General features: G+C 44.1%; 1 protein-coding gene across 6 annotated transcripts in view; it reads left to right on the top strand.

Moving 5' to 3' along the window:
* Nucleotides 1-13,774, top strand: part of st3gal4 (ST3 beta-galactoside alpha-2,3-sialyltransferase 4) — a 57,479-nt gene extending 43,705 nt beyond the window's left edge. For all 6 annotated transcript variants that reach the window (XM_084448918.1, XM_084448923.1, XM_084448920.1 and 3 more), the window contains 4 exons: nucleotides 3,292-3,481; nucleotides 3,846-3,983; nucleotides 13,199-13,351; nucleotides 13,492-13,774. In XM_084448918.1, the coding sequence (XP_084305044.1) occupies nucleotides 3,292-3,481; nucleotides 3,846-3,983; nucleotides 13,199-13,351; nucleotides 13,492-13,581 (571 nt within the window). In that variant the 3' untranslated portion in view covers nucleotides 13,582-13,774. The remainder of the gene's footprint in view (nucleotides 1-3,291; nucleotides 3,482-3,845; nucleotides 3,984-13,198; nucleotides 13,352-13,491) is intronic.
* The last annotated feature ends 437 nt before the right edge of the window (nucleotides 13,775-14,211 follow it).

Here is a 14,211-nt window from a genome sequence, read left to right on the forward strand (position 1 = left end):
CAAACCATGCAATGCTACAGAAAGAAATCGTATACCACCATGATAGAACCGTGTGCAATGTCAGGGGCCTTCATGTTTTAACCATTTACAGTATAGTTTATTTTACTGAAGGCTGTAATACATTGTGCCCCCATTAATCACAGGCACTTTCCACCGTACAGTATTGTACAACTCTACAGACGTGTGTGTGTGTGTGTGTGTGTGTGTGTGTGTGTGTGTGTGTGTGTGTAGAACATTTCCGACATCACATTCCCGTGAACACAGGCTGGCCTGTCAGTGATTGTGTGCAGTAACTATAAATATGCACACTTTCTTTCAACACATTCCTTCCGTTTAGTCTGCTGTGTACCCTTCTCCAGTTCAATTCAGTTCAAACTTTTATTTAGCCAGGAGAAGCCCATTGCGACCAGGGGCTCATTCATAATGGTGCCCTGAAACAATTAGTGAACAGTTACAATAAACAATCATAAAAAAGCAAATACACTCAAAAAACAATACAGAACAATACAACAATGCATATAGATAAAAACAAAAACAAACACACTCATCTGATCCAAGTTCATTTAACCCTAACCCTACTAAAATTGGTGATTTATGTCACTTATTTAAAATCAGATATGTATGTTTCTCCTCTCTCTAATGGCCACATACAGTACCACAATATGTACCCACTCACCATGTCTAACATTAGTTAACAATAAGCCAATGTGCCAGCACCGGTCTCTATTGGTAAATGGTAAAGGACTGATGTAGCACTTTACAATGGCCTCTCATTCACTCAGTCAAACACATATTCACACACCAGCAATTTGGGGTTCAGTGTCTTGCCCAAGGACACTTCGACATGTGGAAAGGAGGAGCCAGGATTCGAAACACTGAGTTGACGATCATACGAACATTGGGCGACCCACTCTACCTCCTGAGCCACAGCCACCCCCATTCTCACTCAGAAAAGCAAATGCAGTGTGTCAGTATGTATGGCTTATTTCCATCATCCATGAAAGCATTAAACAGGTCAGTGGGAAGTACACTAAAAGCCATCTGACCAACGACTGTCTGACTTCACTGCAGCATGGTGTTTTGCTTTCTTCCTGGCAATTAGCAAACTGTCAGGATCATGCTCTCTTAAAAGGGGGGATTTAGTTAACCCTGGACAAAACCCCATGCCCTCTCTCCAATACAGATTTATTTGGATTGAATACATGCATTTTTAATTTTTATAAGCCTCGTACAAACAGCCACGGTTCTGGCCCGGTCCATGTTGTACTTTTCCCCATCAGTTCAGAAGCTAATCTCACTGGCTGGGGTAAACAGAGGTTGTTGACATTTGGTGTTCAGTAACTCTGTCAGGCTTCAACAAAGCTAATCTCAGTCATGAACTCCCCAAATACCCAAATGCTCAACCAGAGAGGACAACATACTTGACCGTTGCTACCCCACGTAAACAACGCGTATCATGCAGTCTCCCATGCTGCGCTGACACTCAGATCACAAAACTGTCCACTTGATCGCTAAATACACGCAGAAACTAAAACTCTCCAAGCCTGTTGTTAGGACATTCAAGAAATGGACCAGCGAAGCTAAGGAGGAATCATGTGCAAGGCAAGGCAAATTTATTTGTATAGCACATTTAAGCAATAAGGCATTTCAAAGTGCTTTATACAAGACATTAAAAGCATTAAGACAAAGTGCACGAAACACATTATAAAAGGACATTTAAACAAAATGCAAAAACACACATTATAAAAGGACATTTAAAAAAAAATGCAGGAAAAATAAAAGGACAGACTAGAACATGCTATGCTGACTGGGTGGGTGCAGAGGCTGGTAACAGCCTGTATGAGTACACAGACATAAGATCAGCTACAACAACAAGCCCTGGTTCACACCCAAACTCAGGAAGTTAAGGCTGGACAAAGAGTAAGTAAGGAAGAATGGAGACAAGGAACGTTTTAAAGAAGACAAGTACAGGTTTAGCAAGGCAGTTAAGGAGGCTAAAGAACGCTTCTCAGAGAAACTACAACATCAGTTCTCAGAGGGGAACACGTCCTCTGTCTGGAAAGGCTAGAGGCAGATCACCAACTATAAACCGAAATCCCTCAGTCCACTGACGACCCACCCCTGGCCAATGACCTAAAGGAGTTATACTGCAGATGTGACAAGTCTCCCCCCGCTTCCCTCACTCACCAGCCCCCATTCCAACGCTATCTCCCGGGACCTCAAATTGGAAGTAAACCCCAGCTCCCTCACGAACAAGCCACAGCAGAGGATGTACTTCCCAAAGAAAATGATGGTACTCTTCTACACCTCCATCATCGAGTCCATCCTCACCTCCCCCATCACCATCTGGTTCTCCGCCACTACAGGAAAGGACAGGGCCAAACTGTAGCGCATCATCCGATCCGCCGAGAAGGTGATCGGCTGCAACCTGCCCTCCCTCCTGGTCCAACCTGCCCTCCCTCCTGGTTCAACCTGCCCTCCCTCCTGGTCCAACCTGCCCTCCCTTCTGATTCAACCTGCCCTCCCTCCTGGTCCTGCCCTCCCTCCTGGTCCAACCTGCCCTCCCTCCTGGTTCAACCTGCCCTCCCTCCTGGTCCAACCTGCCCTCCGTCCTGGTTCAACCTGCCCTCCCTCCTGGTCCAACCTGCCCTCCCTTCTGATTCAACCTGCCCTCCCTCCTGGTCCTGCCCTCCCTCCTGGTCCAACCTGCCCTCCCTCCTGGTCCAACCTGCCCTCCGTCCTGGTTCAACCTGCCCTCCCTCCTGGTCCTGAAGCGGGACAGGAACATTGCAGCTGACTCCTCCCACCCCGGCCATAATCTCTTTGTGCCTCTCCCTTCAAGCAGGAGGCTGTGGTCCATTAGGACCACGTCTGCACGGCCATCAGCCTTTTCAACAAGGCTTGTGTCCCTCTCGGACTCTCCCCCACCCCCGCCTCACCACAGACTTCACCACCATTAAGAGACACTGTCGATAGACACTTGCACATGACCTGAATGTTCTGTACTGTGTACAATAGGACACACCACACTCACTTATCACGCCACACCACACTCACTTATCACGCCACACACATATACACACACTTGCACTGTCTTCACAATGTAGCTAACCTTTTTTTTCAATGGAGAAATATGTTTCAAATTGGTTTTGGGTAATATGAAAACCCTCATTAAAACCACACTGATACTGCATTATCACACTGCAGGTTTTTATCAAATCCCATCTTATTTCTTCAGGAACGAATACATGAATTTTCCCCTAATTCGTTTTTTCTAATTTTCCTTGACAGCTTGAACGATGCTCCCGTGAGAGGCTATGAGGATGATGTGGGCAGCAAGACCACCATGCGCCTCTTCTACCCAGAGTCAGCCTCCTACAACCCAGAGCTACACAATGAGCCTGACACCCTCATGGTCCTAGTGCCTTTCAAACAGCAAGACCTCCGCTGGCTCAAAGAGATCCTCTACGACGAGAAGAGGGTACTGGTTGTGTGAACACGGACACGCATACAAGCCTCCATTTTAACTGCCTCTCTGGTATTTGCAATTTATCCAAGCGGTTATAAACTGCCTCACAGGCAGTGTTGCCAAGTACTTGAGAATTCAATGTATTTTCCACAGCCAAAAACAGTTCCTGGTTCTATTTGAGGGCACGGTCACGGTCACGGTCACTTGGTGCTAATAGAAGTAGGGTCATTACGTTCTCATTTGCACATTAATTTGGTTACCCTGAGAAACCTGGCTATGGGGTGGGGCTCAAATAAGACTTTAGTTATGTGGACCAGGCTTGTGTGTGTATGTGTGCACTCAATTTATAGTGTGTGTGTGTGTGTGTGTGTCGTAGGTGAGAAAAGGCTTCTGGAAGCCCCCTCCACAGATCTGGGTGGGCAGGACCAGTCACATTCGCGTGTTGGACCCTCACTTCCTGCAGCAGACTGCCAGCATCCTACTCCAGATCCCCCTCAATCCCAAGAACAAACAGGTTAGACGTCAGCTCAAGGTATTGGTGGGTACAGATGATTAGTTGCCAGAGGTGTAAAACCCGACTTCAGAAAGTACAAATACCAACCATGTATTTGCTCCACCCATGCACTAAACCAGCTGATTCTAATCAGCACCATGGTGCACCAGTCAGGGAGGGGAACCAAGTAGTATAACCATCTGGTTCAGTGCATGGGTGGAGCAAATACATGGATAGTATTTTAACTTTCTGAAGCCAGGTTTTACACCTCCTCCCTTCTAGTTGAATCAGTTCAGTGATTACTCCTGTTCTGAGGAAGCTGCCCCATTTCCCGAGCCTTGGTTGACAAAGGTCTACTCAAAAGGTGCAACGCTACTGCCAGTACTTTGAGTGATGACTATTGCTATCCCTAGAAATAATTTACAGGCTTGTTCAGAAAGAGGGGGTCAAGAGTGGTGTTCCCGCAAAAAACGTACATCACCCTCTTCCCAACAACTTACTACAAGATAAGTGTTAACTGTTGATAGCATTTCGGGCTGGCAAGCACCTTCCCAAGAAAAAATTGGCCTTTGAAATGTGGTATACAGTATATATTTACACCAGCTACTGTTGAGAAAGAGGTCAGCAACTCGTATACTTCTATGTGAAGCTGATTAGCCAGGGATGGCAAAGAGAAAAAGCAAAGGATTTAAATAAATGCAGACAATTTGAAATAAATCAAGAGATATTAGACTTAAGACCCACAGTGATTTTGGAATGAATCTGTGTGACCTTTTAATAGTGTGCCAGTGTATTGTTTTGTTTTTATAATTGGGCCATGACACCCTGTTTGGGGAAAGAATTTGAGTTTTGAAATAAGTTGATACATCAACTTGAACTATGTCATTTGGAATTGTTTTTATTGGCCAAGAAACCCACCATCCGCCAAGATGACTTGTTTGGTGTGTGGCAGAAATGTCTCTGAAATGGAACGTTGCCAGATTTTGCTTTGTTTCACTTGTTCATACCCCGCTGGGGCGCTTTAGCTGAGTGCAACCGGCAACACAAACACAACTGACCAGTGCCTGAGTGCAGGAAACAGTGTGAAAGCAGGCTCCTGTGGGCAATCAGCGGGGCAGCTCAATGGGAGCTCTGGTCCATCTGCAAGATCCTCAGACACCAGATGTGTTTTAGTGCTGGAGGGGTGGAGGCTGTAGACTGTAGCTTGAGCAGTCATGGGAACAGGCTAGTTACAGCACAGTGTGAAACTAGCGTTCTTAAACTGCAGAAAATAGCATTAGTAGTCAGCTTTCTATAAACCTCTCACCTTGTTTCCAAGCAGCTCCTTCAACCACACTGAGCAACACACACAGTATTTTTAGTCAGTGTCAACTGTATAACAAACTTAAACTGTCTCTACTTCCTTATATATATATATATATATATATATATATATATATATATATATATATATATATATATATATATAATCTCCTAGTTATATATATATATATATATATATATATATATAATCTCCTAGTTTACTTCCTTCCTCTCTCTATATTCTTCAGTTTATCTCTCACTCTCTCTCTGGGTGTCTTCCGGTGTCACATCAACTATGGGTGTGTGCTGTCAGCCAGCAAGAGTTTGAAAGGCCCTCATCGCAACCGTCCTCTCTCAACCCATTTCCGTGAAATGCCATGTTGGCAGACATCCACTCCCCCCCCCCCCCACTCCCGCCCTCCAAATGAAGGTCTCGGAGAGAGCAGCAGCGGGTAGCCTCTGGGCACAATAGAAAGGGGCAGACCGAGGAGGAGGGCTAACTACAGTAATTTCCCTGCCAGTCTGTCTGACAGTCAGACACCCCAACCCCCCCAGTCCCACCCACGCCACCACCTTCCCAGTCCCCAGTCCCTAAACAAAGCTCCCAGCATGCACTCTGGTCTGCGAACAGCGGTGACATTATCAGCCCTCTGGTCCTCTCACCAAGGCTCCACGGGGCCATGTCCAAAGTATGCACAGTCACTACAGAGCTCCTGCAGACCACACGAGACTATTGCACACAGAATGTCAGCTGTGTCTCAGGTTAGCCCTGCCTGCACTCCCTCTGAAAAAAAGAGACTCGTGCTAAGTGCATTAGCAACCTGATTTGGAGGAATGTTCTAGAGTGGAGAAGAGAGGAGAGTTCTAGGTCTTTGGGTTTACAGATCTAACAGAGGTGGTTCGATGACCAAAGAAGTGGTGCTACCTTAAATGCAGTAGTTCAAGTACTTTAAAAGCATCTGTCTGATTGAAGACTTGAGTTGGTTCCCCATGCTGATATGGGGGCTTTAGCTTTACCCTACAGGGTTTTGGTGTGTGACCCCAGTATGATTTCCTATTTGGTCACACAGATGAGTAGATTGCAGTGCTGATGAGATCTGAGTTGTTTAAATAAGTACTGTACACATGTAAACATGTTGTCCCCCAACCATTATGCATGTTCCCTTGTGGTATCAAGCCCCCTGCTTCTCATTAGGTGTTTTTATACAGAGATCCCACTATATTGCCCTATAGAAGATCCCTCGATTTTCTGTCTTTGTTTGTTTATAATGAACCAAAGAAAGACAGCATAATGTGTGATTTTATATAGCATGCCTGCAATCTGGAATTGAGAGGCATGACCCTTGGATGCAACATTCACTAGTTGTTAAACAAGTCCATACACCTGTATGATCAAAAGTCCTATAATGAATGTTGAAATACAGACATATCTAGCGCTACTAATGTCACATCATGTGTATCAATGATTGACCAAAGTAAGCTCTACAAACCATGGTAGAGTGAATAAGAGTACAATAACGTCTCCATCTAGTGGGCAAACAAGTCCATGCACCTATATGGTCTAAGGTCCTATAATGAATGTTGAAATACAGACATATCTAGCTCTACTACATACCTCAAGCTCTACTCTTAAGGATGTAGAAAGTATACGGTTTCCCGAGTAAACTTGTCTGAGACTATACTGATGTACTTGTCAATGGAAAAATGCTTTGGAAAGGCACCCTTTTTGTGGTGGGTTCTGGTACTACGGGGGGACTGACAGACTCACTCACACTCACTCACTCACTCACTCACTCACTCACTCACTCACTCACTCACTCACTCACTCATGATGTGACACCAGCCAACCTAAAGTCCCCCCCCTTTGGCTGTCGCTGGGTGGGGGACAACAATTAGGAACACAACTAAAGAGGTTGGAGAGCTTCGCTCGTCTCTAGTCCCAGTCTCTGATCCTGTTAAGACTTGGTTTTAAAATGCACATTTACACATATTTAGCGCTGTCCACTTTGAATCTGATAGTCCAAAACACATTCTAAAACCAAGTCTTAATGGGGTCTCTGTCCTCAGGGCCCTGACCAGGCCAGACATTGTGGTTAATTTAGGAAATGGGAGGTGGGGATACCCTAGGCTGCGTTCTGAATCGCATACTTCCATACTATGACATTTTTTGGCATACTATAGCATGCCAAAAAATGATGTACTACTGTATGTCCCAGTACATAGTATGTCACATGCACTATGGCAAAAATACCAGGATGTCCTACTATATCCAGATGTATTTTGCAGTATCCAAGGCAGCAAACTTTTTGGGCTATACTGACCCACAATCCTGTGTGCAGCGGAAATTATGTCACGTGCATGGACCTGAGTTATGGACGAATGTCGCTTTATGGACTGCGATGGATGTGGGCAAATTTGGCGCAATATTATGACAAAGTGGCATGTCCCACTTGTATGCATACTGCGTGCAAAGTACATACTTTCTAGGAGAAGCTGTAGTACATACTGGTAGTAGAAGTAGAAGTATACGATTCGGAAGGCAGCCCTAGACTCACGAGTCAGTCTCTAAGCTTCCCTTCTCCGTTCTCTACACTGGCTCCCTGCCATAGCTCACATCCTGTTTAAAACTCTGGTATGAAACAGCTCCCTCCTACAGTATATATATATATATATATATGTAGGTCAATATGTAGGTCAATGATGTCTAATGTCATTCAGTGTAACGCACATTTAAAGAAAAAAAAAAAAAGTTTTCAAAATAAAATGACATTTTTTCTTGGTGGTAATTTCTACTACTCTATATATATATATAAACTTGTGATTATGAAAAATGGGCCAAAAAAGTAAATTTTTCAAGGGGGCACTGTGTTGTACTGAATGACATGAGACACCTTACTGCATATGTCATTGACTCATATATATATATATATATATATATATATATATATATACTGTATTTACAGGTGCATCTCAGAAAAATTTTATATTGTGGAAAGTTCATTATTTTCCATAGTTTAATTCAAAAAGTGAAACTTTCATATATTAGATTCCTTACACATGTAGTGAAATATGGTGAAAAGGCTGATTGCCTCCATGCCACGCTCCACTTTGATGCAGGAATTTGTGCAAAAGGAGCCCCCACCAAGTATTGAGTATATAAATGAACATACTGTAGCATAAAGATTAAAGCAAAAAAGGCTTGAAATATTTCACTGTGTGAAGGATCTAGAATCCATGAACGTTTCAGTTTGAATTAAATTACTTAATTAATAGACTTTTTCCACAAAGTGGAAGTGTGTGGGACACCAACACATTACACCTGCAGGAGCTTTTATGACAAAATCATATCATTTCATCAATCAATTCATAGGCATTAATATGGAGTTGGTCCCCCCTTTGCAGCTATAACAGCTTCCACTCTTCTGGGAAGGCTTTCTACAAGATTTTGGAGTGTGTCTGTGAGGATTTTTGCCCATTCATCCAGAAGAGCATTTGTGAGGTCAGACACTGATGTTGAACAGGAGGGCCCAGCTCATAATCTCCGTTCTATTTCATCCCATAGGTGTTCGATGGGGTTGAGGTCAGAGTTCTGTGCGGGCCAGTCAAGTTCTTCCACACCAACCTCACCCAACCATGCCTTTATGGAACTTGCTTTGTGCACTGGGGCACAGTCATGCTGGAACAGAAAAGGGCCTTCTCCAAACTGTTCCCACAAAGTTGGAAGCATAGAATTGTCCAAAATGTTTTGGTAAGCTGAAGCATTAACATGTCCCTTCACTGGAACTAAGGGACCTAGGCCAACCCCAGAAACACAACCCCAGGCCATTATCCCTCCTCCACCCCCTTCTGGCGCAGTGCAGTCAGGCAGGTAACGTAAAAAACGAAACGTATTCAAGCCGTTAAAACATAAACATATTACAAACGAACACTAACACAAACCAAACAAAATCAAACAAAAAGACCGCCAGAGGGCTAAAGAAACTTAGCTTAAAGCTGCAATAGTTTTTCCACATTTTTTCAAAACTAAATAAAACCATCTGATATCAGATCGTTTCATTGAGCCATAGCGTCCTAATAGTGTCCTACTGTACGTATGTCAATGACACTCTTACCAGTCGCCACGCCTTGTTATTCCAGCATATCTACCTGTGTTGTCAAATTCTGGTCCGTAACTTTGCTCCGCCCCCGTGCCTTAAATGTACATGTTATACGTTTTAGGTAGGACATTGATTATTGACGCTTTAATTTAAACTAAACAAAGTCAAAATAACCACATAAAACCAAAAACTACAGGTACGAGCAACGATGCTACCATTTTTGGAAATGACACAACGTCAGCCGACCGACTAACCATTGCTAGTATCGTGACGACCTCCCATTCACATCCCTTAACAGCCAAGCACAACTGCATCCAAGTAAATTAATATCTTCTTGTAATACACCAACATACCAAGGCAAATTACTCTTACTGTAGGTGCAAGCCTACTTGGCTAAAATAAATCGGAATTGGAATCTTCCTAGCAGGGGCGTTTTTAGGGTTCAAAGACTTCAGGGGCGAGTCAAAGGGGGGTGAGACAAATACAGTATGTGCAAAATGTATAACAAAATAGGCAACTAACTTAACTAGCCTACTAGCCATAAATAGCTAACTAATAACTACCTAGCTGCAGCTAACTACCTAGCCGCTTATCCCCAGGAATCTTTACATTTTCACACCAGGGTTCGGTCGGAGGGTCTATCAGCTTCCACTGCCACGGTTTACTCTGGCAAATGGGCTGCTTTTGCACGCTGGTGTGAAGTAAGGGATATCGCTCCTGAATCTTGCTCGGTTGAGATGATTTTGGAGTTTCTTCAACACCTGATGGATCACCTGATGGACGGTTTAGCGGTATCCATTATGAAAGTGTATGCATGCGCTATTTCCGTGTGTCATGAGGGGTTTGCCAAAACTACGTTTTTTGGCATCCCATGATTAAGCGTTTCCTGACCGGTGTGCGCAGTCTTCGGCCAGTGCGTAAAGCTACAGTATGGCGCCACCTTGGGATTTGCTCTTGGCTCTGAATGCACTGTGTGAAGCGCCATTTGAACCAATGGAGCAAGTCTCTCTCAAGTGGCTCTCTATTAAAATCCTTGCACTGACATCGGGCAAGCGGGTCAGTGATTTGAGAGCGCTGACAGTTTCTCTCATCACGGGTGCTGAGAGCTGAGCCCTCTATTCTATTCTATTATGTTCAGCGCACGGCTGTGGTCCAAACTACACCCCAGTTGATGGTTTGCCACCTCCTGGGGAAGGTGGGCTCACCACTGTCTAAACAGCGTCTCTCCCGGTGGATCTGTGAGGGAATCTCCAAGTCTTATCAGATTGCGGGTCGCCATCTGCCTGGGGCTGTTCGGACGCACTCTACGAGGGGCGTGGCCATGTCAGTTGCCCTGTTCAATGGTGTGTCTGTGGAGGACATTTGTGCGGCGGCGACTTGGTGGCCTCCATCTCCGTTTGTCCATTATTATCTTTTATTCATGTCCTCTGTCTCTTAGGCGTCGTCTGTGTTAGGCTCAGCCACCAGTGGGAGTCAGCGTTAGACATGATGTTCCAGGGCGGGACCATCTGGTGACGGTCCAGTCCTAATGTGGGTGAGGCTAGGACGGCCTATGATACATTGTAACCGCTTCCCGTCTGGCTCTCCCCTCACATACCTCACCTTGCCCTCTGCTGTGATAAACCAAGTGTGGCGGGGTGGGACCAGTGCTTGGATTGGGCCAACTTTTAGTATGGTCTCACTTTTGGAGCACTGGCTTGAGCTCCACGAAATAGAACGCTGGCTACGCATTGTAACCCAAGTTCTATGAGTGGAGTGGAGCTCCACATTAAACAGACTTGCTGATCTCACAGTCTGCTCGCTGAAAATTTCAGTAAAGAACAGTTGTGCAGGCGAAGCCCGCTTATACAGTGGTGCACTGGACTGGCTGGACAGGAGGTGCGTGTATGTTTTTTTTCTTCAGTCAAATGTAGCTGGCTACTATAGGTTTCACAAGCCAATAGGAGCTAGCCATGTGGGGCTCCGCTCCACTCATAGAACTAGGGTTACAATGTGTAACCATCGTTCGTTAAAATACAGTAGCCTGACTCCCGGACTTAGATGATATTAGATGATATTAGACGTCCGGTGGAAGTAGTGAAAGTTATTCTAGTGTCTGACTGCAGCAGCCTGGAATGATGACAGAGCGAATGCAGTGTTTGTTTTGGGAATTCTGAATAGAATACTGTATGGTGAGCTGAACCTGTGTTATAGCCAGACAGCAGTTGTAGTTTGCAACAAGTGATACAAGTAAGGGACGGACAGACCAAAGAAGGTTTTGTAGATAAGCATGAACCAGTGCCAGTTGGCAGAGGAATATACAGTAGAGTGCAGTTGTGTGTTTTGTAAGGGGCTTTAGTAGCAAACCCAGCAAAAGCAAAAGCCATGTTTGGATGTGATCTTAGACTGTAACCTGCAGATGTCTGAGATGGACAGAGTGCTGTCTAGCCAGATACCCAGGTATTTGTATTCAGTGACCTGGTCCAGGATAGCCCCGTCAAGGGTAGTGATATTTCAGGCTGGAAGAATTTGGAGATTGCTGACCGGTGTTTTCAACTGTCAACAGCTGTTATCTGTCTGTGTTCTCTCAATGTCTCAGTCGATTAGGCGTATCTTTCACTGCGCAGAAGACTGTGGGTCAGAATAGCCAAAAAACATGCTGGCATGCTATTTTGGCATACTGCATTTGACATACTATGCATTCGGACATACTAAATATTTTTATGTCATACTAAATAGTATGGAAATATGCCATTTCGGATGTAAGTCTACTGTCTGTAGGTCTGCCTGTATCAGCTCGAGAACCAATCCTGTGCGAGCCCGTTCAGCCAGACAGATGCATCCTTTCCCCACACAGGGAAAGTGAGCTGACCCACCTCTCCATCGGCCGAGGGCCTAGAAAAAGACCGAAGGACCAAGTATGGAATTGATCTATTGTAAGGAGCAGACTGATTTTTTCTTTGTCCCCATGCCGTAACATTAATGTTGTTCTAAAAGGCCCTTGCAGACATTTTTCTGGGAAAGGCTGGTCAGCATCTCTATTGTCATGGCTGGTCAATATTGCTACTGCCAGACGGGAAGGAATATTTAGGCTAGTAGTTCTAGTAGTTCTATCTCATTGTCCCTTATTTTAACTCAAACATTAGGCTATACTCCAAAGTAGGGGTGTGTTTGAGGGACAGTGTAAAACACCCGGGTGACTTGAACAACAAGAAAGTTTCCCCTGGAAGACAAGCTGTGACCGAGGAAACTGTTTACATAGAAAAGATAAAGGACATATGGAAAGGAGAGAGGGACGTTAGGAAAGACATGGAAACATGGATCTCTGTTCTCCCTGTTTCTCGTGCGGAAACAATTCCCCTCTCCCTGCCTCTGTGAACATAAGTAATCATTGACAGTCTGTTTCTGACAGTCAGTGAGGAAGCTAAAACGACCTATGTGCATGTTAGATAGACAATTACTGTGAAACATTACACTTTTTTCACAAACAATTACAGGCCATCTATGAGATATGTATATTTAGCATATCCTGGGATTAAAGATAATTAATGTGATTCACAGTCCAGTAGAATGCTTTGTCCAGAAACATCTCAGGATAGTGCAGGATAAAATTACTTTTTGTTTTGTTTTTATTGGCTTTGGCCGCCCCCTAGTGGATTTAGGTGAAATTGCAGGTTTTTGTTGTTGTTGACGTGACCATTTGAATTGAATTGAATTGAAACCTTTATTGCCCCAGAGGGGAATTCGTTTAGCATACGTCAAGCATATAGAAAACATTAAAATGTACGCCCATCACCAACACCACAATGTCACCAACCACCATCATCTTCCTCTTGTTTTGGTTTCTCCTCTCCACAGAAACTAGTCCATCCCACAACAGGGATCCTTGCTGTGTTTGTTGCCCTCAACTACTGCGATGTGGTCCATATAGCTGGGTTTGGATACCCTACGGACAAAAACCAGAAAGATCCAATACATTACTACGGACATGACACCATGAAATCCATGAAGGTGAGAGTTTATTTTCATATAGGCCTAACTGATGCTGCTCAGGGTTTTATTCTACAGTATACCCCATCGCTGCATTTTGTGAGAGCTTCTAATGACCTAAATCAGCTTGTTGAATTGTTGTATTTTGCTCTTTGTTATAGAATTCCTACCATGATGTGAATCACGAAGCCGAAGCCTTAAAAAGACTAGAGGAATCAGGGGCTATCCTGTACTTACACCCACACTCCTGACACACACATTCACACGCATACTCATATCAGATGTTAACATTCTCGCTGTTGACCATTTCCCAATACACACACAATGAGCCAACTTTGAGTCACCTTTCCCTTACTAGAGATTTAAAATAAAATAATTCAGAGTTTAATCTTTTTTTCTATAAGTTTTAACTTAACTTGGTGTTGTTTTTTTAGAACACTCTCTTTGAAATACCACTGGATATTCTATTGTACAGTATATCATGATTTTTTTTTAATTAAAAAAAGGTTTTAATGTTTTAAGGTATTAATGTTTTTACAGTACCTTTACCTTTAAAAACTGTATGGAGCTGTGGTTGCAAAATGGAGTGTTGCCAACCATCAGCCACCAGAGAGCATGAAAGGCATGCTCATGACATGGCAGGTTTTTCACTGTTGAAGCTGTCTCAAGCTTCCACTCCAACAACAGATACACATGGGGCCAACAACTAAATTGAAAGTGAGCTCGCTAGATCTGGATGGTCTCACAAGGCCAGCAAACAACTGCAAGTACTTATGGACATCTGGAGCACCAGAGGACAACAAGGTGCTCCTTTAGAGTGACTGTATTTCCCTGCTAGCGACAGATGCTAACAATGACCTCCCCTTTCTAAAGGCAGGGCT

The sequence above is a fragment of the Borostomias antarcticus genome, assembly GCF_949987555.1.
Source record: "Borostomias antarcticus genome assembly, chromosome: 1".
In the NCBI taxonomy this organism is placed as follows: Eukaryota; Metazoa; Chordata; class Actinopteri; order Stomiiformes; family Stomiidae; genus Borostomias; species Borostomias antarcticus.